This window comes from Delphinus delphis, chromosome 3 (assembly GCF_949987515.2).
Source record: "Delphinus delphis chromosome 3, mDelDel1.2, whole genome shotgun sequence".
Classification (NCBI taxonomy): domain Eukaryota; kingdom Metazoa; phylum Chordata; class Mammalia; order Artiodactyla; family Delphinidae; genus Delphinus; species Delphinus delphis.
This window is the reverse complement of record NC_082685.1, coordinates 72,313,018-72,337,160: the sequence shown is the minus strand read 5'-3', so window position 1 is coordinate 72,337,160 and position 24,143 is coordinate 72,313,018. Positions and strand designations below refer to the sequence as shown.

Sequence of the window (24,143 nt, the reverse complement as noted above, 5' to 3'; positions counted from 1 at the left end):
CACCAGCCATGTGTGAGGGAACCAGTTTTTCCACATCCTCACCAACACTTGTTATTATTCGACTTTTTTATTCTATCCATCATAATGCATGTGAAATGGTTTCTAAGTGTGGTTTTGATTATATTTTCTTGAAGACATCTTTGCATATGCTTGTTGGCCGTTTGTACATCTTTGGAGAAATGTCTGTTCAGAGCCTTTGCTCATTTTTCAGTTGGGTTATCTTTTTATTTTTTATTTTTATAAATTTATTTATTTATTTTACTTTTGGCTGCATTGGGTCTTCGTTGCTGTGTGCAGGCTTTCTCTAGTTGCAGCGAGCGGGGGCTACTCTGTTGCGGGACACAGGCTTCTCATTGCGGTGGCTTCTCTTGTTGCGGAGCATGGGCTCTAGGTGCACAGGCTTCAGTAGTTGTGGCGTGCGGGCTCAGTAGTTGTGGCGCAAGGGCTTAGTTGCTCTGTGGCATGTGGGATCTTCCCGGACCAGGGCTCGAACCGGTGTCCCCTGCATAGTCAGGCGGATTCTTAACCACTGCGCCACCAGGGAAGCCCTGTCTTTTTATTTATAAGAATTTTTTTGTATATCGTAGATACAAGTTCTTTACCAGATACATGATTTGCAAAAATTTTTTCCCACTCTTTAGATTGTCTTTTCATGTTCTTGACAGTGTTCTCTGAAGCACAAATGTTTTAAAAATTTGATGAAGTCCAGTTTATCTGTTTTTTATTTTGTTGGTCATGCTTTCAACATCATATATAAGAATCCCCTACCCAATCCGAGGTCATGAAGATTTATATCTGTTTTTTTTAAATTTATTAATTCATTCATATTAACAATAATCAACCTATTACGTGTCAGCATAAATCACATTTTTAACAGAAAATATATTTTCCAAAACAAGAGAAAATATGTGAGGAGTGGCATTGTTTTACATTAAGTTCTTTTTACATAAATTTACGTCACATTTTTTTATTCAAAAAGAAAGTCACAAAAATTATAATCATCCTCATCAGTTCACTCAGTCCCATGTAATTAATTTTTTTTCATCTTGATCTTTTGTTAGCACTTTTATGAATTCATCAGTTTTCCATTAGAATTCTGAAAATGCTTATTCATTCAGTTCAGCAGTATAGTCAGTTACCAGAAACCTGTACTTGTCAGAGTCTTTTCCATGAATTCCATGAATATCTGTTTTCTTCTAAGAGTTTTATAGTTTTGGCTCTTAACATTTAGGGGTTTGATTCGTTTTGAGTTAACTTTTGTATATGGTATGAGGTAAAGTCCAACTTCATTGTTTTGCATGTGGTAATCCAGTTGTCACAGCACCATTTGATGAAAAGACTGTTTCTCCATTGAATGGTCTTGGCATCCTTTCTGAAAATTGGTTGACTGTAGATATTTACACCTGGTTCTTGTACTAACCTCAAATCTTAAGATCAGCTGAAGTTAAGTTGAGAACCACAGTTTCACCAACACTGTCACATGATAGTTTATAGTGCATTTCAAATGAAATTTCCAGATGGGAGGTTCACAGGTCTTAGAATTCCTTTCCCATCATGTAACCCTATGCCATAATTGCTCAGAAGATACTGTACTTAGTTGACTTCAGTAAATACTTGAGTATTTACTCTCTACCATACTTTTTAGATGATAACAGGAGTGCAGATACTAGCAAGATAATGCAAATCTTTGAGGACAGAAAATCTCCAGTGGAGAGGAAAGATATACAGAAAGCTCTGATACAGACAGACTGTGACTATATGATCTGAAAACACTGAAAGTACCAGTGAAATGGGAGCGATTCTAACTCCTATCAGCATTCCTGACACATAGTAGATGAACAGTTAAGTGTTTCTGTTGGCTAGGAAAAGCCATTGAGATGATAATATTTAAGAGAGACTTCGAAGGGTGGAATGAAATTTCAGTGTGGGAGAATGGCACGTGTCACTTAAGGTTCAGTCCATATTTTAGGGAACCATAAATAATTCTGAGTGGCTGAATATAGGATGTTACAGGTTAATGTGGTGAGATTGTGAACAGCTTTGAAATTTGTTTTGTAGGCACGTGAGAGCTCTGGAAGATTTTCAGGGCAGTAACATGATCACCTAGGAAGCTTAATGTGCTAGTGGTCTGAGGGATAAATTTGAGTGCGAGGTATCATTGGTAGGTTGATGAGCCAGAGGTTATTTTAAATCTGAGGTTAAAAGCCTCAAGAAGAAAAGTGCAAATAATAAAGGAGAGAAAGAAGTTGATGCAATAGCAGATTAAAAGATAGACATCTTAAGACTTACAATGTCTAGGGGAAGGAATTATAAGTTTATTTCATTTGGGAATAAGTTACACCAATGCAGATACTATCAGACAGCTAGAAATACTGGGTGGCTAGAGATACAGATTCAATACAATTTATTGAATGGTGACACTAAACCAAACTAGTTTAGTAGAAATCTAGTCCTTGCCCTTACGGAGTATATGAACCAACAGGAGTCAACATAATAAACAAACCTGTGTGAACAAGCATCTGCAATACCAGGTGATATATGTGTAATTGAAATATGCACATGGTACAGAAATAGTATAGAAAACTGGAGTGACTTAATTGCATAGAGATGATCTTTGAAACCCTGAAAAGTGGGTGACATTATCAAGAGAGCAAGTAGAGTAAGACTAAAGAGTCTTTGGGTAAAGAACTGAAGTTAGTATCTATTGTTCTAACACAACAGGTAGTAACAGCATATATCTTGTTTTCCTAATTCTGTCTTCTTTGGGTTGGCATCCAACTTTAAATGTTTTAATTTTTTTGAAAATTTCATTATGAATTACCTATGTTTAAGAGGAAAGACATTTCGTGACCAGGTATTTAAAGGCAACAGCATGGAAAATACTAGAAAGAGATTTATGACGAGGTATAACTCTAATTGACTACTTTCCCTGGAAGCCATTAAATATAAGGGTTTTGGAATGAACTATTTTTAGTGCCTGTAAAAAATGTTATTCTATGTAGTTGCTTGAGGCAGAGGTGCTCAGTTTTTTTCAGTTTTTTCTTAAAAAGAATAATTTTATTTATTTATTTTTTTTGCCATGCTGCACAGCTTGTGGGGTCTTAGTTTCCTGACCGGGGATTGAACCCAGGCCCTCAGCGGTGAAAGCTCAGAGTCCTAACCACTGGACTGCCAGGGAACTCCCCAGATTTGTCCTTAATGTTACTTTTCAAATGCCCACTTTCCTATAAAATTGAACTCTGGTGTTTTTTTCCTGTGATGATGGTTTTTAGTTGTGATAAAATTTACCTCAGTAAAGTTCACTACCACCTCAATCAAGATATAGGACACTTCCATCACCTCCTAAAAATTCTCTCATGTAGTTAACGCCTCCCACTCGCAGCCTCTGGCACCCACTGATCTGTTTTTTGCCTATAGTTTTGTCTTTTCCAGAATTTCATATAAATGGACTCATATAAATGGAATTATATTTTTTATAAATAAAACAGTATGAAATTTCCTGAATGTAGCTTCTTTAACTTAACCTAAAGTATCTAATATTTATTGATGTTGTTGCATGTATCAGTAATTCATTCCTTTTTGTTGCTGAATTTAGTATTCCATTGTATTGTGTATCACAGTTGTTTGTTGTTGAATGTTTATGTTGTTTACAGTTTCGGGCATTAATGACTAGAAACGACATAAACATCTTATGTACAGTTTTTTTTTTTTTTTTTTTTGTGATACGTGGGCCTCTCACTGTTGTGGCCTCTCCCGTTGCAGAGCATAGGCTCCAGACGCGCAGGCTCAGCGGCCATGGCTCACGGGCCCAGCCGCTCCGTGGCATGTGGGATCTTCCCAGACCGGGGGATGAACCCGTGTCCCCTACATCGGCAGGCGGACTCTCAACCACTGCGCCACCAGGGAAGCCTTACGTACAGATTTTTGTATGAACGATTTTCATTTCCTTTGGGAAAATACTTAGAAGTAGGATTGCTGGTTGTATGGTAAATACATGTTTAACTTTCTAAGAGACTGCCAAACTTTTTGCCAGAAAGGTTCAAGGGAGATAAAGCATAGGGAGATGAAGTTAATTACTTTTAGTCTTGCAAGTTAATGGCTCTAGTAATGATATAACTCAAGTTATAATAATAACTAGTAATATAACCCAAGACCATGTCCATTAGGACAGTGTTCTCCAAGTCTGAGAATTGATAATATATGGTTTCATTAAAATGAAAGCATGATGTTTCAAGACAAAAGTATGTTATGGTATTTCCTCCCATCATAAAAGTTATTTTAATATTGAAGTTTTAGGGACTTTCCTGGTGGCGCAGTGGTTAGGAATCCGCCTACCAATGCTGGGGACACAGGTTCGAGCCCTGGTCCAGGAACCACATGCCATGGAGCAACTAAGCCCACACACCACAACTACTGAGCCTGCACTCTAGAGCCTGCAAGACACAACTGCTGAGCTGGCATGCCACAACTGCTGAAGCTGCACGCCTAGAGCCTGTGCTCCGCAACAAGAGAAGCCACCACAATGGGAAGCCCACGCACTGCAACGAAGGGTAGCCCCCACTCACCATAACTAGAGAAAGCCTGCCTGTGACAACAAAGACCCATTGCAGCCAAAAATAAAATAAATAAATACATTTCTTTAAAAATATATATTGACACTTTATTCCTATTCAAAGAGTCACACTTTGTATGTATTATTGAGTGTTTGAATCCTGAAAGCTAGTCTGAAGGAAACTAAGTGCCTCTGGATTTGCCTGTTTTAGTCTCTGGTCAGGTTTTCATTCATTTTATCTCTGAAATATAAAAAAATTGTAAAAGATTCTAAGAAAGAAAGAGAAAGAAGAAAAAGATAACTGCCAGACTGTTTTCTTCCATGATGGAGAATTCAGTTGTTCCACATCCTTGTCAGCACTTGTTAGTGTCAGTTTTATTTCAGGCAGTGGCACGCTTGGGGCTGGCTTATACTGACTTGAAAGAACTGATGTTTAAATTTTCAGGAATTTTGTAAACTGTTTAGTAAACAGCCATTGTTAAAAATTAAATTATATAAACATAAATTATATTAAAAAAACAAAGGTAATGAATATATAAAACTTGTCGCTTCCTAATTACTATGTTTTACTAGTTTCTGTATTATGTCTGTTGTATCCATATGGTGGAAAGTAACATATCTTCCTAGCTCCACATTCAGTCGGGAGAAATCAGCCACAGAGGGTATGTTTATGCCACAGAAATAAGCAAAAGCTAAAATTCAGGGTCTTCTCTCCCAAAGACCTGATTGCTAAACATATACCAGCACACCAGTGATTTTTAGCCAGTCTAAAAGGTATGTAGTGTTATCTAATTGTGGTTTTAATATACATTCCTTAACGGTTAATGAAGGTGTGTATCTTTTCACATACGTGTTCACTATCTGAAAATTGTCTTCTTTGGTGAAGTGTTCTTTTGTATCTTTTAGCCATTTTAAAATGGGTTTCCTTATTGAGTTTTGAGAATTCTTCATGTATTCTGAATACACATCCTTTGCCAGATGTGTGTTTTGAAGATATTTTTTCCCAATCTGTGCCTTGTTTTATCCTTTTTTAATTGATAGTACTTCATATGTTACATATGAAATCCTTGGCTAACATTAACACAAGGTCACAAAGGTTTTGCTTATGTTTTTTCTATAAGTTTTATAGTTTTAGCTTTTATATTTGGACTTCAGATTGATTTTGAGTTAATTTTCTTATGAGTTGAGGTTCTTTTTTTTTTTTTTTTTTTTTGCGGTACATGGGCCTCTCACTGTTGTGTCCTCTCCCGTTGCGGAGCACAGGCTCTGGACACGCAGGCTCAGCGGCCATGGCTCACGGATCTAGCCGCTTCACAGCATGTGGGTTCTTCGTGGACCGGGGCATGAACCCGTGTCCCCCGCATCGGCAGGCAGACTCTCAATCACTGTGCCACCAGGGAAGCCTGAGGTTCATGTTTTTGAATATAAATATCTTGTTGTTCAACCACCATTTACTGAAAGATAATCATTTTACAGTTTGTTTTATGGCTCAGAATATGGTCTTCTGTGGTAAATATTATGTGTGCACTTGAAAAGAATGTATTTAGTCTGATATTGGGTGGAATGTTCTATAAATATTGTTAGTTGATAGTATTTTTCAGTACATGCAACAAACATCAGTGAATTTCAGATGTTTTATATTAAGTTAGAGAAGCTAGACTTTAAAAGTTTCTTCATTGGGTTGTCTTTGCATCTTTGTCAAAAATCAGTAGAGCATATATATTTCTGGACTCTGTTTCATTGATCTTTTGGCTGTCTTTTTGCCAGTTCTGTGCTGTCTTGATTACCTTGATTAACTGAGTCTTGAAATCAGGTAGTGTGAATCCAGTGACTTTGTTCTTTTCAAAATAGTTTTGACTATTCTAGTTCTTTTGCCTATCCATATAATTTTAGAATCTATTTATTGATTTCTATCAAAAATTCCTGCTGAGATTTTAATTGAGATTGTAATGAATCCATTAATTAGTTTGGGGGAGAATTAACATATTAACAATATTGAGCCTTTAAGCCATAAGTATACTATTTCTCTCTTTTTTTTTTCTTTTAGGTCTGTCTTGATCTTTTTCATCAGTGTTCATAGTTCTTAGCATACAGATCTAGTACATATTTTATTAGTTTTACCTATTTTATAGTTTTTTGGTGCCTTTATATCTTTCACGTTTGCTCATTGGTGGCATATTTACCCTGCTTTCTGCAACTGTTGCTAAACATTCTAGTTCTAGTGGGTTTTTTTATAGAACCTTTGGGATTTTCTATGTAAACAGTCATGTCTCTGATTAGAGTTTTATTTCTTTCCAATCTGTATGTCTTTCTTTTTCTTGTCTTAATGCACTAGTTAGAACCAATATTGTAATACTGAACAGAAATGGTGAGAGTGGGTATCTTTTCCCCTTTCGTGCTAATAGGAGGAAAATATTCATTTTTTTCTCCCTTAAATATGATTTTTTTTTGGTAGATGACCTTTATTGGGTTAAAGAAGTTTCCTTCTATTTCTAGTTTTCTGACTTTTGTATCTCTGAATGATGTTGATGTTGGTGAATGAGTTTTCTGCATCTAATAAGATGTTCATATAATTCTCTTTAGTTTATTGATAAACTGGATTATATTGATTGATTTTCAAATGTTGACTAAACCTTGAATTCCTGGCATAAACCCCACACAGTCATAATGTGTTTATACTTTTTATATATTGCTACATCCAGTTTGCCAGTGTTTTTCTGTTATTGTGTCTGTGTTTGTGAGAGATATTTGTGTGTCATTTTCTTTTACTAGTTATGTCTGATTTTGGTATCAGAAATGCTTACCTCATTAAATGAGTTGGAGAGTGTTTCCTTCTCTTCTATATTCTTGAAGAGGTTGTGTGGAATTAGTCATATGTCTGCCTTAAGTGTTGACAGAACTTGCTAGTAAAATCATCTGAACATGTTTTGTTTGCTGGGCGATTTTTAACTTCAAATTCAGTGTATCTGATAGATACAGAAGTATTTCTTCTTGTTGAGCTTTGGTGGTATGTGACTTTCAAGGAATTTGTCTGTTCAGTGTAAGCTGTGAAATTCATGGGCATAGGTTTTTCATAATACTCCATTATCCTATTACCGTATCTGTGTAGTCTGGGTAATGCCCCTCCTTTTTCATTGCTTATATTGGTAATTTATGTCATCTCTTTGTTTGCTTATTTATTCATTCATTTTAATCATGCTAAAGGTTTGTCATTTTATTGGAATCTTTCCAAAGAATCCATTTTTGGTCTCTTGGTTTCTTGTTTATTTTTTGTTTTGTGTTTTAGTTTCATTAATTTCTTTCTGCTTGCTGTCTGTTTAGTTTGCTCTTCTGTTTTGTCAAGCTTTGATCATTGGTTTAAGACTTTTTTTTTTTGAGTGCTAGTATTTAGCTATGTATTTCGCTGTAAGCACCGCTTTAGCTGCATCCCACAAATTTTGATACTGTGTTTTTGTTTTTATTCAATTTAAACTATTTTCTAGTCACAAGTTTCCCTTGTGATTTCCTGTTTGACTTATAGGTTATTTAGAATGTGCTAATTTCCAAAATTTGAGGATTTTCCAGATAGTTTTCTGTTGCTGATACAGGTTTATTTTATTAGTGTCAGAGAATGTTTTATGACTCCAGTTCTTTTACATTTGTTAAGGTTTGTCTGATGGCCCAGAATGTGATCTGTTATGGTGAACAGTTTGTGTACACTTGAAAAACATGTATATAGTCTAATGTTATTGTTGAAGTGTTCTCTAAATGTTAAGTCAAGTTGATTGATAGTATTTTCCAGGTCTTCTCTATCTTCCCTTATTATCTATTTATTGTATCAATTACTGTAATTTAGTATTATTGTAATTTCTTGGTAAATTGATCCTTTTATCACATGATACCCCTCTTAATTGCTGATAATACTCCTTATTCTTAAGTTTATTTTATCTGATGTTAATGTAACACTCCAGCTCTTCTTTGGTAGCATGACATGTTTTTTCCATTCTTTTACTTTTAACTTACCTATGTCTTTAAAGTAGGGTTTTATAGGCAGCATATTGTTGTGCATTGTTATTTTTGTACACAATATGGTCACTTCTGTCTTTTAATTGGGGTGTTTAGAATATTTACATTTAATGTGATTATTGGTGTGATTGCATTAGATCTAGCATTTTATTTGATTACTGTTTTTCTCTTCTGTTTTTCCCTCTGAAAACAGAGGGAAATATATACCTAAACATTTACAGTCCAATTAGAGTTAATATTGTACTTTGACAAACAAAATTCAGAGCCTTACAACCATATAGGTCCATTTATCTTCCTTCTTTCATGTTGTATTTCTCATGTGTATTACATTTCCATTCATTGAAAACTTTACCATTGTTATAATTTTTGCTCTCATAGTTACACACATTTTAAATAACTTTTAAGAAAAGAAAAATGGTCTATTTTATTTCCACAGTTACCATTTCTTTGGTTCTTTTTTTTTTAAACATTTTTATTTATGTATTTATTTGCCTGCATAGGGTCTTAGTTGCGTCATGTGGGCTCTTTGTTGTGGCATGCGAGCTTCTCTCTAGATGCAATGTGTGAGCTCCAGAGCGTGTGGGCTCAGTAATTGTAGCACGTGGGCTCTGTAGTTGTGGTACGCAGGCTCCAGAGCACAGGCTCAGTTGTTGTGGCATGCTGGCTCTCTAGTTTTGGTGCATGGGCTCCAGAGCCTGGGCTCAGTAGTTGCAGCACATGGACTCTCTAGTTGTGGCACGTGGGCACAAAGGCTCTCTAGTTGTGGCATGCGGGGTCTAGAGCCCCCGGGTTTAGTTGCCCCACAGCATGTGGGATCTTAGTTCTCTGACCAGGGATTGAACCCATGTCCCCTGCATTGAAAGGTGGATTCTTAACCACGGGACCACCAGGGAAGTCCCACATTGCAGCCATTTTTAATAATGAGGCTGCATCTAGTTTTCTCTGAAGTTGTCCTGTTTGGAGTTTTCATTTTTTTGGATCTGTAAATTAATGTCTTGCACCAAATTTGGAGAGTGTTTAGGCATCATTTCTTTAAATATTGTTCTGCATTGCTCTTTTTCTAGGACTTCAGTAACATGAATGTTAGACCTTTTTATACTGTTTCACAGATCCTTGGGGTTCTGTTCATTTTCTTCATTTCTCTTTTCCTCTCTATTACTCAGATTGGAGATTTCCTAGTGATTTATCTTCAAGGTCACTAATTTTTTCTTTCAAGAACTGTAAAGGGTAAACTTTACCCTCCTGGTAAGGTAACAAATTAACTTGTTTTATCGTTGCTGGAAGTTGATGTGGTAAAGGACTTTCTTAAAGCATAGCAAGTATTGGGTTAGCCAAAAAGTGCCTTCGGTTTTTAAGTAAAAATAAAAGACACACTTTTCATTTTCACCAAGAACTTTATTGAGCAACGTATTCAACCTTTTGTTCCACTACCTTCTGCCATTTTCCAGGCAACTTCATAATTCCATCTTCCCAAAACTTTTTGTCTTTTTGAGCAAAGAATTGTTCTAGATGCTTTTTTTTTTTTTTTTTTTTGTGGTACGCGGGCATCTCACTGTTGTGGCCTCTCCCGTTGCGGAGCACAGACTCCGGACACACAGGCTCAGCGGCCATGGCTCATGGGCCCAGCCGCTCCATGGCATATGGGATCTTCCCAGACCGGGGCACGAACCCATGTGCCCTGCATCGGCAGGCGGACTCTCAACCACTGCGCCACCAGGGAAGCCCTGCCTATTTTTTACTTTTAGATCATTGTTTCTGTATTCTATCCAGAGCTTTTAGTGTTAATCAGTGGGAGAAAGAGGATTAGGTGGGCTTCTTTAGTCTTCGTTGCAATCCAAAGCACTAATTGTTTTGTTTTGTTTTTGTTTTTGTTTTTTTGAAGAGATATTAGCAACCTTGAAACTTTTAATAAAAATAATCTCTAGAAAACTACTAAATGATGATACAGGGGAAGAAAAGAATATATATTTATTAAAAACACTGATGTCTCCTCATTGCCTGTCTCAGACAACTATAATTCTGATCACCCAGAAGCTGTTACTGTACCCTTCCACCATCACTTTCTTGTTTGATGGACCACTCTCTCCTTACTCCTTTCCATCCAGTGGAGAACAACTCTTCCTGAACTCACTAGGAAACTGAAAGAGACATGGAGAGGCAGGGGCAGAGATAAGTGAGTCCTGAGAGCCTTTAATGAGTGACTGCTCCATGACTGCTCTGTGAGCAGTGGAGCAGGGCACTCCATGCTGCTGATGGATGGGCACCAATAGAAAGTGCATGCCTCATAGTCTCCCCACAGTGGGGTGACTGCTGCCACCACAGCCATTACTGGAGTTGCTCACCCGTCCACACCATTCCCATCTTGTTCTCCACTCTCAGGCACTGAACTATGATATAAAAGAGTCCTTTTTGTTACATCAACATGCCAGTTTTTCATTCTCTGACTTTGATGTCAGAGAAAAATGAATATCCAAGATATTAGAGTAGTATAAACATTCAGTTATGATAAGAATACGTTATAGGTTGTTAATAGTCTACATATATTATAACTATGGCCTACATTACAATTTTTACTTTGAATAGACGTATCTATTTTAGAGAATTGAAGAGGGAAAACGTAGTTTCTTTTTGTTATTCAGATATTTAGCATTTCTGTTGCTTTTCCTTCATTCATTGTTTCCTCTTGTATCATTTTTCTTAAGCGTAAAGAATTTCCTTTACTGTTTTTTTAGACCTGGTTTATTGATGGAGAATTATCTTGTTTGTGCTTCATCTGAAAACTGTTTTACCTTTATTCCTGAACGGTATTTTTGCTGTTTATAGATTTGTGGGTAGACAGTTCTTTCTTCCATCACTTTGAAAGTATTCTTAGACTGTTTTCTTAGTCTTTGTGATTTCTGATGAGAAATCTCTGGTCATTTTAATTGGTGTCCCCCTGTAAAAATGGGCTTTTTCCTCTCACTACTTTCATTTGTTTCTCTAATACTTTTATTTTTAGCTGTGTGATGGTGTGTGTAAACATAGTTTTGTCTGGTTTTATCCTCTTTGAGGTTTGCTCCTATAAATTTATGTCCTTCAACTTCAGGAATTTTCAACCATTTCTTCTGTAAATATTTGTGCAAAAATTTTTCATCTGTCCAGGAACTTCAGTGACATGAGTGTTAGACTTTTTGATATTATCTTACAGACTCCTGAGGCCTTGTTCATTTTTTTTTTAATATTTACTTTTTTATTTATTTGGCTGCATCGGGTCTTAGTTGCGGCATGCAGGATATTTTGTTGTGGTGCACGGGCTCAGTAGTTGCGGCACAAGGGCTCTCTACTTGTGGCACACAGGCTCTAGAGCACGTGGGCTTAGTTGCCCTGCAGCATGTGGGGTCTTAGTTCCCCAACCAGGGATCGAACCCGTGTCCCCTGCATTGGAAGGCGGATTCTTAACCACTGGACCACCAGGGAAGTCCCCCTTGTTCATTTTATTCAACTTTTGTTTCACTGTTATTCAGATTGGATACTTTATGTGGATTTATTTTCAAGTTCACTGACACTTTTTTCTGTCATCTTCAGTCTTTTATTGAACCCATCATGAGAACTTTTTTTTGTGTGTGTGTGTGTGTGGTACGCGGACCTCTCACCGCTGTGGCCCCTCCCATTGCGGAGCACAGGCTCTGGACACACAGGCTCAGCGACCATGGCTTACGGGCCCAGCCGCTCCACGGCATGTGGCATCCTCCCAGACCAGGGCACAAACCGACGTCCCCCGCATCGGCAGGCGGACTCTCAACCACTGCGCCACCAGGGAGACTGAACTTTTTACTTTAGATACTTTTTTTCAGTTCTGAAATTTTCCTTTTTTTTTTTTGGTAGTTTCTGTTTCTTTGCTGTGAACATCTTTCTTTTCATTCACTTCATATGTATTTACCTTTATCTCATGGAGCATAGTTAGAAAAGCTTTTAAAAGTTTGTTTGATTAATACTTCGAACATCTGAGCTGTTTTGGGTTGGGATCGGTTGATTGTCTTTTCTCTTGAGATTTGGTCACAGGTTCATTACACAGGCATTAAATTATAGCAGTGAGTTGAGACTGACTATTTTTAAAGTTGCGTTTAGTTTTTACAAATTTTGGTGTTTTGTTTTTTCAAAGTTATTATCAAGCAAGGTTAAGAAATGCAAAAAGAAATCGAATCAGGTGATTTTAGATTTAGAAATTGTGAAATGGTAAAATGTGTAGGTAAAAAAAAAAGACTGTTATAGCAATTTTGATATACTTCTCATTAAATAGACAAAAAAATGGTACTTAAGGAAATTTATGTAACCATAGAAAAGTTAGTGTGCAGGCAGAACTACAATCCAGAGCTTTGATCTCCAGGAAATTTTGGTATTCAAAAATAAAATCTTTGTTCAAAATGAAGTTGAAGGTACAGGTATATTATATGTAGGTCCTTAATGCCTGTATCTTATTCAAAACAAGTACAGTTCTCCCTCAGTATCCACAGGGGATTGGTTCCAGGACATCCCACAGATACCAAAAATCCCTTTTATGGAAGTCTCTTATATAAAATGCCATAGTATTTGCATATAATCTATATACAATCTCTCCCATATATTTAAAATCATTTCTAGATTATTTATAATACCTATGTCAATGTAAATGTTTGTAAATAGTTGTAAGTACAAGGTAAATGCTGTGTAAGTGGTTGCTGGTGTGTGGCAAATTCCAGTTTTGCTTTTTGGAACTTTTTGGAATTTACTTTTTTAATATTTTTAATCTTCAGTTGGTTGAATCTGTTGGAACCCCAGAAACAGAGGGCCAACTGCTGAAAACATTTATTTTTAATGAGTAGTGTCAGGAAACCGGGTCACATGTGTAACTATTTCTCTTATATAATGGCATATTAAAAGCATCTTTCTGTGTCAGTAAATGCCACTCTGCTACTACATTGTTTGAAAAATAGACTACTTTTTAGAGCAGTTTTAAGTTCACAGCAAAATTGAATGGAAGGTATAGAGATTTCCCATATAATGCCCCTACACATGCATTTTCCTTCATTATCAACATCCTCCACCATAGTGGTACTTTTGCTACAATTGGTGAAGCCACTTTGACACATCATAATCACCCAAGATCCATAGTTTACATTAAGGTTCACTTAGTATTGTACATTCCCTGGGTTTGGACAAACGTATAATGATATATGTTCACTGTTACAATATCATACAGAGTAGTTTCACTGTCCTAAAAATCCTCTCTGCTCTGCCTGTTCATCCCTTCCTTCCCCCAACCCACTGACCTTTTTACTATCTCCATAGTTTTGCCTTTTCCACAGTGTCATATAGTTGTAATTATACAATATGTGGCTTTTTCAGACTGGCTTCTTTCACTTAGTAATATTTAAGTTTCTTCTGTATTTTTTCATGGTTAGAAAGCTCATTTCCTTTTAGTTTGAATAATATTCCATTGTCTGGATGTACTGTAGTTTATTTACCCATTCACCTACTGAAGAACATCTTCATTGCTTCCAAGTTTTTGCAATTATGAATAAAGCTGTTGTAAACATTATGTGCATGTTTTTGTATGGGTATAAGTTTTCAGCTCCTCTGGATGAATACTAAAGTTCACGGTTGCTGGAATGTATGATAAGAGTATGCTCATCTTATAAAAGTACTGCCAAATTGTCTTCCATAGTGGCTGTACCACTTTGCATTCCCACCAGCAGTGAATGAGAGTTCTTGTTGCCCCACATCCTCATCAGCATTTGGTGTTGTCAGTGTTCCAAATTTTGACTTTAATAGGTATATAGAATGTACCACTATGAGGTATAACAGTGTCTCATTGTTGTTTTAATTTGCATTTCTCTAATGATATATGATGTGGGGCATGTTTTCATATGCTTATTTGCCATGCGTTTATCTTTGGTGAAGTATCTTGAAGGTTTTTGTCCTGTTTTTAAACCGAGTTGTTCATTTTCTAATTGTTTAATTTTAAGAGTTCTTTGTATATTTTGGATCACAGTGCTTTATCAGCTGTGTGTTTTGCAGATATTTTCTCCCAGTCTACAGCTTGTTTTTCCATTTTCTTGACACTATCTTTTGCAGAGCAGAAGTTTTCATTTTAATTTTAGTGGAGTCTGTCTTATCAAGTCTTTCTTTCATGGATTGTGCCTCTGTTGTATCTAAAAACTCATTATGAAACCCAGGGTCATCTGGATTTTCTCCTATGTTATCTTCTAGAAACTTTATACTTTTGTGCTTTACGTTTAGGTCTGTGATCCATTCTGAGTTGATTTTTGTGAAGGGTGTAAGGTCTGTGTCTAGATTCTTTTTTCACATGTAGATTTCCAGTTGTTCCAACACTATTTGTTGAAGAGACTAATTTTTCTCCATTGTATTGCCTTTGATCATTTGTCAAAAAATCAACTGGCCATATTATGTGGATCTATATCTGGGCTCTCTATTCTGTCCCATTAATCTGTTCTTTTACCAGTACCACACTGTGTTGATTATTGTAGCCTATGGTAAGTCTTGAAGTCAGGTAGCTTCAGTCCTCCCATTTTGTTCTTCTCCTTCAGTAATGTCTCTTCTGGGTTTTTTGCTTCTCCGTGTAAACTTTAGCATCATTTTATCGATAGTCACAAAATAACTTGCCGGGATTTTGATTGGTATTGCATTGAATCTGTGGATCAAGTCAGGAAGAACTGACATCTTGACAATATTGAATCTTCCTATTCATGAATATAGAATATCTCTTCATTTATTTAGTTCTTTAATTTTGTTCATTAGAGGTTTTTAGTTTTTCTCATATGGATATTGTATTGATACGTATTTTGTTAGATTTATTCCTAAGTATTTAGTTGTTTTGGGTGCTGATGTAAATGTTTTTTTTTTTAATTTCAAATTCTGTTTGTTTGTTGCTGGTATATAGAAGTGATTAACTTTTGTATGTTAACCTGTATCCTACAGCTTTGCTATAATTGCTTATTAGTTCTGGGAGCCTTTTTTGTCAGTTCTTCTGGATTTTCTACTTAGAGGATCATGTCATCTGTGAACACAGTTTTATTTCTTCCCAATCTATATACCTTTTATTTCCTTGTTTTGTCTTACTGCATTAGCTTGGACTTGCAATATGATGTTGAAAAGCAGTAGTGACAGGGAGGATCCTTGCCTTGTTCCTGATCTTAGTGAGATAGCTCTGAGTTTCTCATTAAGTGTGATGTTAGCTCTAGGTTTTTTGTAGCTATTTCTCAAATTGAGGAGGTTCCCTTGTATTCCTAGTTTACTGAGAGCTTTTATCATGAATGGGTGTTGGAGCCACTCTGCTACATTTTTATGTAGCTGTGCTTTAGGGTATTTCAAACCTTTCAGTATTATAGGCAATCTGGTTGACAAACTTGTGGCCAATTCTTACACATATTTGTAATTATTTTCTTAGAATTCAGTTAATAGATAGTCATTGAGTGTTTGCGGCCAGGAACCTGATAAAAAGTAATAAGCAAAATAAGACATTCTTCTTTCCTTATAGAATTTGTAGTCTATAAACAGATAATAATTATAATATAGTATGGTAAGAGAAATTATGGCAAAAGAAATAGATATGCTGTGGAAGCATATATATCACTCACCTAACCAGACTCAGCTAGAGATGAGATTGAGGTGGTCAGGAACATCTTCTAGACGAAGCTTATAATAAAAGCTTATTTGTTTCCAAATTTCTTCAAGAAAAAATGCTAAGGTAAATAGAGGCATACCTTTGTGAGAGTTTGGTCTATAAGCATGAGCTATGAGCTCCTGAGAGAAAAAAAAACGCTTTTTAAAATTTTCCCGTAAGGAATTTAAACTGTTTTTGAAAGCTCTTAAGAAATGTCCTCATGCTGAAGAGGATAGTTTACTCAAAAAGCTGATCAGAAAATCTTATGAATTAGGAGTGGCCTTAAAAGATGATTCATCCTTGGGGACTTCCCTGGCGGCACAATGGATAAGACTCCACACTCCCAGTGCAGGGGCCCCAGATTTGATCCCTGGTCAGGGAACTAGATCCCACAGGCATGCTGCAACTAAGACCTGGTGCAACCAAATAAATAAGTAAATATTAAAAAAAAAAAAGAAGAAGAGACATGTCTCAGTGTTCCCTGGACAGTGTTTAAAAAAGAAAAATTATTCATCCTACAAAAAATTTACTAATCTTAAAACAAAGTTGATAATTTACCCTTACTAAAATTAAGAACTTCTATTCATCAATACCTACCATTAAGTAAGTGGAAAGGCATTAAGTACGGACTGGGAGAAAAATATTTGTGATACATATCTCACAAAGAATTTGTATCTAAAACATGTAAAGAATTACAAATCAATAGGAACAATAGAAAAAAATAGGGAAAATATTTGAAGAGACCCTTCCCGAAAGAAGATATCCAAGTGTCCGTTAATCATATGAAAAATTGCTCAGCATCATTATTCATCTGGGAAATGCAAATTCAAACCACAAAAGATACACTCTACACCCTCCATAATCGCTAAAACGAAAAAGATGGAATATAGTAAAGTGTTAACAAGGGTGTGGAGCAACTGAAATTTTCATATATTACCGGTGGGAGTATAAATTAAATAACCACTTTAGAAGAATGTTTAGTGATATCTTCTAAAGAACATTCACCTACCCTATGATCCAGGTATTTCACTACTAGGTACATACCAAACAGACATTTGTTCACTGTTTGCTAAAAGATATATGTACTAGAAAGTTTATACAGTGCTATTGGTAGTGGTATAAAACTGATAATGAAATTTGAAAACCCAAATGCCCATCAACAGTAGAATGGATCAATTATGATGTATTTACACAGTGAAATATTTACAGAAACGAAAATGAGTGTCCTATTATTACATACAATAATATAGAAGAATCTCATATATATAACATTAAGATAAAAAACCAAATACACAACAATATATTTTGTATGATTCCAGTTCCATGAAGAGTGAAAACAGGAAAAACAAATCCATGTTGGTCGAAGCCTGGGTGGAGAGAGGGTAAAGAATGGGAGGGAGCATGAGTGGAGCTTCTAGGGTTGATGATAATGTTCTCTTTCTTGATCTGGGTGCTGATTACACAGGGATGTTGGGTTTGTAAAAATATCTAGCTGTGCACTTTTGACGTATTCAACTTCCTTTTTGTTATTTTTTAAAAAAAAAATAGTATTGGTTTTAATTATTACTATAAGAAAACTGTGATAAAACTAAAAGCTTTACAATCTTCATTCCATTTTGCTGACCTTTGTACTTTAAAAAGTACAAAAATAGTCCCTTAGCTTAGTTGAAATGTAAATATTTGGGGGAGGGCATATTTTTAGTTTGAAACTATAGAAATTTTAGAATAATTGTAGTCTCAATTTAACTACTGTTAAAGCTTCCTCTTACAATAAAGTAAGTAGTTGGAACTCCTTACTCATGCAACATGTTTTCAAGATATGATATTTATTATTATGTCATAATATTATATACTATGTAAATCATTAAAATTTGTTTTTGTTAATTATAAGTCAACATGGCAAATTAGTGTATCTAACTGGGTGACTAGAGAAGATTTTATTTTTAAATCTTAAGTGACTTCTTGTTAAGAAAGGAGAAAGTGAGTAAAAGTATGTTTTTGATTCATTCTTACCCTCAAAGGAGGAACTATAAATAGCTGTTAGTCTTCTTTTCTTATCAAGAGAATATTCTATTTCTGTAGTGTATAGAGATATAACAGACAAACATGGCAATCCATTGTCAATTATTGTTTTTTTAACAGTCAAGTCCATCATCTCCAGATCCAGCTAGTCTTATTACAGAAGATATTAGTACGAACTCCAATGGTCCAAAACCTGCAGAAGTTGTGCTGGATGATGACAGAGAAGACCTTTTTGCAGGTAATTATAAGTACCTTTATTTAAAAAAAAAAAAATTGTCAATTATAGCATATATTCTGTTAGAAAATATTCTCTAAAGCAGAACTGACATTTTGTGTAAAGTATTAATGGTAGCTGTTCTTGTTACCAACTGAGGAGGATAGGAAATTTCAGTTAATTTGCTTTGTGAAAAATAAAGACTGTTGAAAGAAGCACAAATGTGATCCTTTCTGGTTTTAAGCATGTGAAAATAAGTCACACTAATAATTTGATTATTTTGATCAGTACTTGGACTCAAACAAACGGTTGTGGCATTCATACTTTGAGAAATAGCAAGTGATTATATTTTCTTTTTACTTACAAGTTGTCACAAAGCAAAATTAAACTCTGGACTTAAAAACCACTTAATTTAGGGACTTCCCTAGTAGCGCAGTGGTTAAGAATCCGCCTGCCAATGCAGGGGACATGGGTTCGATCCCTGGTCCGGGAGGATCCCATATGCTGTGGAGCATCTAAGCCCGTGCACCACAACTACTGAGCCTGCGCTGTAGAGCCCGCAAGCCACAACTACTGAAGCCTGCATGCCTAGAGCCCGTGCTCTCCAACAAGAGAAGCCACCGCAATGAGAAGCCCGTGCACCGCAAGAGAGAGTAGCCCCCGCTCTCTACAAGTAGAGAAAGCCTGTGTGCAGCAATGAAGACCCAATGCAGCCAAAAATAAATAAAATTTTTTTAAATAAAAAAATAATTTAAAACAATCTCTTAATTTATAGTCTACATATATTTGAAATCTGTTTTAATAAAATGCTTCAGTATTTACCACATGTTCCATTTTGATTGAATTTTAGGTGAGTAAATTGATATTTCAGGAATTTATTTTTGATATGGGGGCAGGATTTGGTGTAGTCCATTCTACCTTTTAAAAAATTGGACTCTTTAAAACAGTTATCTGTTTTAAGATTAAAATTTAGGTACAAATTAATGTTTGGATATTAAAAAGCACAATCTTCCTTAGAATTAGTGACACAAATAATTAAAATAGTAAATCTTTGTGTATTTAAGAGCTTAATTTACCTAAACTGGCTTTCATGAGTTAAAACTTAATAATACATCCTCAGCTTTTATAGTGGTTGAATATTCAAACCATCCTGTATTTTTTTTGGCTGCGCTGGGCCTTCATTGCCGCACGAGGGCTTTCTCTAGTTGTGGCGAGCGGGGGCTACTCCTTGTTGTGGTGCTGTGGCTTCTCTTCTTGTGGAGCATGGGCTCTAGGCGCATGGGCTTCAGTAGTTGCGGCACACGGGCCCTAGAGTGCACGGGCTTCAGTAGTTGCAGCACACAGCCTCAGTAGTTGTGGTGAGCAGGCTTAGTTGCTCCACAGCATGTGGGATCTTCCTGGACCAGGGATCGAACCCGTGTCCCCTGAATTGGCAGGCGGATTTTTAAGCACTGCACCACCAGGGAAGTCCCCTACAAATATGTTTAAAGATACAATCCTCCATCACAGAGGTCCATATAATTTCCTGCTTGATATATGAAAAGTTTTCACTGAAGATAAATTCATGTATTTTATGAATTCACGTCAGAAAGTTAAAAATGTGATACCAAATTCCAATCATTTTCCTACCCCCACCCCCCTTTTTTTGTAGGTGCCTTACAACTTAGAGTATAATGACAGTTAACCAAAGTTGTAATACTCCTTTTTCTTTCCTTTCATGGACTTTTTTCCAGGCAGTCCTTAAAAGTTTTTTCATGGCATTTATGTTTTAATCTGAAAGATGACACAAGTTCTTTCTCTGCTAAGTAGGTGCTAATCTAAAATTGTGCCTATTCCTCTAATAGTAGAGGGTCATACATAGAACACTTAGATTATCCATTTTATTAAAGGATCTTTCACCTTTAAGTCTCAGAATTCTGTTAATGAGTGTGCTGAAACTCTAAAAACAGAACTGTGTGTGTGTTCGTGTAAGGAAAGAGGGTTTTCTTGTTTACAGTGTGCCCAGCTGATCAGTTTGCCACATGCGGATTATACAGTGATATTTGCCCACTAAGCTTGATTAGAAAAATCTTTTTTTGTGTTTTAGTCTACCTAGTGCAGCCTATACTAAATATAATGATACAAATATGGTCAATGTCAGTGTTTGTTTTGTTTGTCTTTGTTTTTAAGGAGGGACATGGACTAAGCAGTAAAAATAGTTATTTGTTTCTTTTGTTTCTTTTGTTTATGCTTTATCTTTCATCTTAAACTCAGCTGCATTTCATAATGACATCATTAGGTGTTCTAAGACATGTATCAGAGGAGAAACTATAGGTATTGCTCTAGTGATTTAGCCATTTGGTTTTAAAACCATAAGATTAGATGTTAATTGGTATGTATGCTCATGTATTTTGGGTAGCATTTCAAATACTATTATGTCAGAAGTGGTATTAGAAAAAGTTCAAGTGTGACTTTTGTTACTGTTACTAGCTTACTTACAGAGTGTTCACCAAATATGGGTGACTACAGAGCCCCTTTCCACCATTACTTACATCCTGCACTAAGCTACACTGAACATACTAGGAAGCTGTCCTAGAAGAATAAGGGAGGGTGAGCAAATTGCCAATATTGAAATTGTCCTAGACTTTTAGAATTGTTTCTGCCAGGGTATTTAGCTTATTTCACTTACACTTTTCAGCAAATGATACCAAATCTAAGTTTAATGAGTATTCCTTTGTTTAAAAAATTCTCTGGTGTCTGTGGTATGAGTGAAATATTACTTAGCTGACATTGACATAATCAGTTTATACTTATCTGCAAAGTATCTCTTCCAAGGAAATGCTAATCTTTGTACTTACATATGGGGCATTTTATGGAATCTTTAGGACTGGTTTTAATTAATTTTTGTTAATTTGTAGTATGTTAGATCACTTTTACTAAAAAATTTTTCATGGGAAGAATTTAAAGCAAATTGTACATTGGTCTGCTGAAACTAAATTTCTATCCATTTTATTTTCTTTTTAAAAAAATTTTTACTTATTTTTTTTATTGAGGTATAGTTGATGTACAATATTGTGTAAGTTTCAGGTTACAACATAGTGATTCACAATTTTTAAAGTTTATACTCCATTTATAGTTATAAAATATTGGCTGTATTCCTTGTGCTGTAAAATATACCCTTGTAGCTTATTTATTTTATGCATAGTAGTTTGTACCTCCTAATCCAAGAGGTAAGATACCACTTCAGGTAAATAACATGTTACTAGTGATATACTTTTTGAGGTATTAAAATGACTCACTATCATTACTACCTTCCCAAACCTCAAGGAATGTAGGAAACTCAGGTTAGAAACGGCTGATCTGATCCTGTTTCCTTTATACTCCTGCCTGCCTTTTCCTGGTAGCATTCTATAAACCAACAGATTATCATTTTGGCCCCTGATTGTAATTTTCACTTTTCTGGCTTTGCTTTTAGCTTATGCTGTTATGGTTGACTCCTGAACAGTATGAGTTTGAACTGCTCGGGTCCACTAATGTGCATTTTTTTAAATTAGCAGATACTACAGTACAGCTTGATCTGAGGTTGACTGAATCCAAGGATGTGGAACCTCGAATACAGAGGAGCCACATATATGGAGGGCCCAACTATACGTTATACTCAGATTTTTGACTGTGTGGAGGGTCGGCAGCCCTAACTCCCGCGTTGTTCAAGGGTCAACTGTATTTCATTTTCGTGGAATGATTCCCTCATTTTTTCTCTAAACTCATTCAGATCTTCTCAATTCAGTTTCATAAAATATTCCTCATTTTCCCCAGCCTAAATTATTCTGTCCCACTTAACTCAAATTATAGCGTTTATTCTTTAGTTCATACAGCAATTAAATGTCTTGTAATTTTCTTTTTCTCTTGGCTGTTATTTTTCTTTTATTATTATTTAATATTCCACATGCTTATGTCTTGTTTTCCCAACTAGATTATAAACTCCCTGAGGGCAGGTATGATATTTTACATTTCTTTATGGTTCTCCATTGCATTTAGCACATGTTACATAGCTTGTAGACATTCAGTTTATCGATTTGATTTGTTTTTAAATATATTTAATTTTAGATTTTTCAAATGAACGAACACTTTAAATGAAAACCTAAGCACCTGTTTGTTTTGCGTCGTATTTGTGTATTCAGCTAATATCCAGTAATCTTTAGTGGTTAATTGCTTTAGATTACTAACATTGTGGACTTTCCATAACAAAGTTTTAATCCCAGTTGGGATAGTTCTGGGCAGTTTTCTGCCATGAAATTTGTGTTCATATGTATAAAAGAATAGTAATGTTAGCCTGAATACAAGATTTTGGAAGGTAAGTTACCACAAGTATTAGATATATTACAGATCCAAACACAAATGAATGTGGAATTATCCACGTCATTGCTTTCCTACTGGCTTTATCCCTACCACTAGTATAGACAGTTATGCTGACTTACTGGGATTCTTCCTAAAATCAACAAAGTCACTGTTGGTTTTAAAGTTTTGATAAACAATTAAGGAAGGATTCATAAATTATTTATAACAGTTATTTTAAAATAATATTTTGATATTGTGGATCATATAAAAATATTTTTCATAATTTATTGACTGCTCTGTAGACTATTGGGAGTTTGTTACCAGTGTCCTCAACTAACTTGTTTAATTTTTATCTAGAAGCTACAGAAGAAGTTTCTCTGGACAGTCCAGAAAGGGAACCTATACTCTCCTCAGAACCTTCTCCTGCAGTCACACCTGTGACCCCCACGACACTCATTGCTCCCAGAATTGAATCAAAGAGTATGTCTGCTCCTGTGATCTTTGACAGATCCAGGGAGGAGGTATGGAAAAATGTTTATATTCTAAGTTAATATGTAAATAATACATTTTTTGTCCCCCACCCAACATTTCTTTACTGTTAGTCATTTGTAATCAAAGCCTTTTAGTAATGTTTGGAAAAGAACACTGAACTAAAGAGGTCAGGTGATTTGGCTTCTAATTTTATCCCACCCCTTTTTCATCCAGTAACTTGGGCACATCACTGTCCTTCTCAAGTCAAGCAGTTTGTCATTTGTGATCTCATGATGGTAATGTGTGCCTCTCAGTGTTCCTCTCTTGGTCAAATAAGGTAATGTCTGAAAGTGCTTTGAAAACTTAATCACAATAAAGTGGTATCTTGAGTAATTTTATTTGATAAAAGTATAATAAATGTTAATGGGTGATGTCGGCAGAGTAAGAGATGTGTTGTGAGTGGAGAGGAAGCATGAGGACCTTCTAAGGTGTAATGATGGTGTTTTCTCTTAATCTACATTCTGGTTACGAAGATGTGTTTACTTTGTAAAAATCACTGAGCTCTTTACCTAGGATTTATATACTTTATGTGTGTTACAGTTCAAATAAGTCTTACTTTTAAAAAATCTGTACAGGAGGGCAACTTTGAAAAAAATTATCATTAGAAAAACATCCCTTTATTTTTGGTAGCTTTAGACTATTAATATTGCTTTTAAAATTTGTAAGATTTAAGTTTCTGTGTTTTCTTCTTGAAAGTAACAAAAATTTCCCTCAGAACTGCTATTAATAAGGATTGCTTATTTACAATGGATGAAAAGTGCTTCTCTGTAGTCCCGTAGGTTTATCATTTTTCCTACTTCTTTTTTCAGTGAGCTTTATAGTGCTTTCATTGGCTTCAAGAAGAACATGTGTTTACTAGG

At 35.6% G+C, this 24,143-nt stretch overlaps 1 protein-coding gene across 1 annotated transcript in view; it reads left to right on the top strand.

Annotated features, from left to right (window-relative positions):
- SNX2 (sorting nexin 2) overlaps positions 1–24,143 on the top strand; it is a 57,518-nt gene that overhangs the window by 3,559 nt on the left and 29,816 nt on the right. Inside the window, exons 2-3 of the mRNA XM_060008959.1 lie at positions 18,342–18,459; positions 23,110–23,273. Of these exons, the coding sequence (XP_059864942.1) occupies positions 18,342–18,459; positions 23,110–23,273 (282 nt within the window). The remainder of the gene's footprint in view (positions 1–18,341; positions 18,460–23,109; positions 23,274–24,143) is intronic.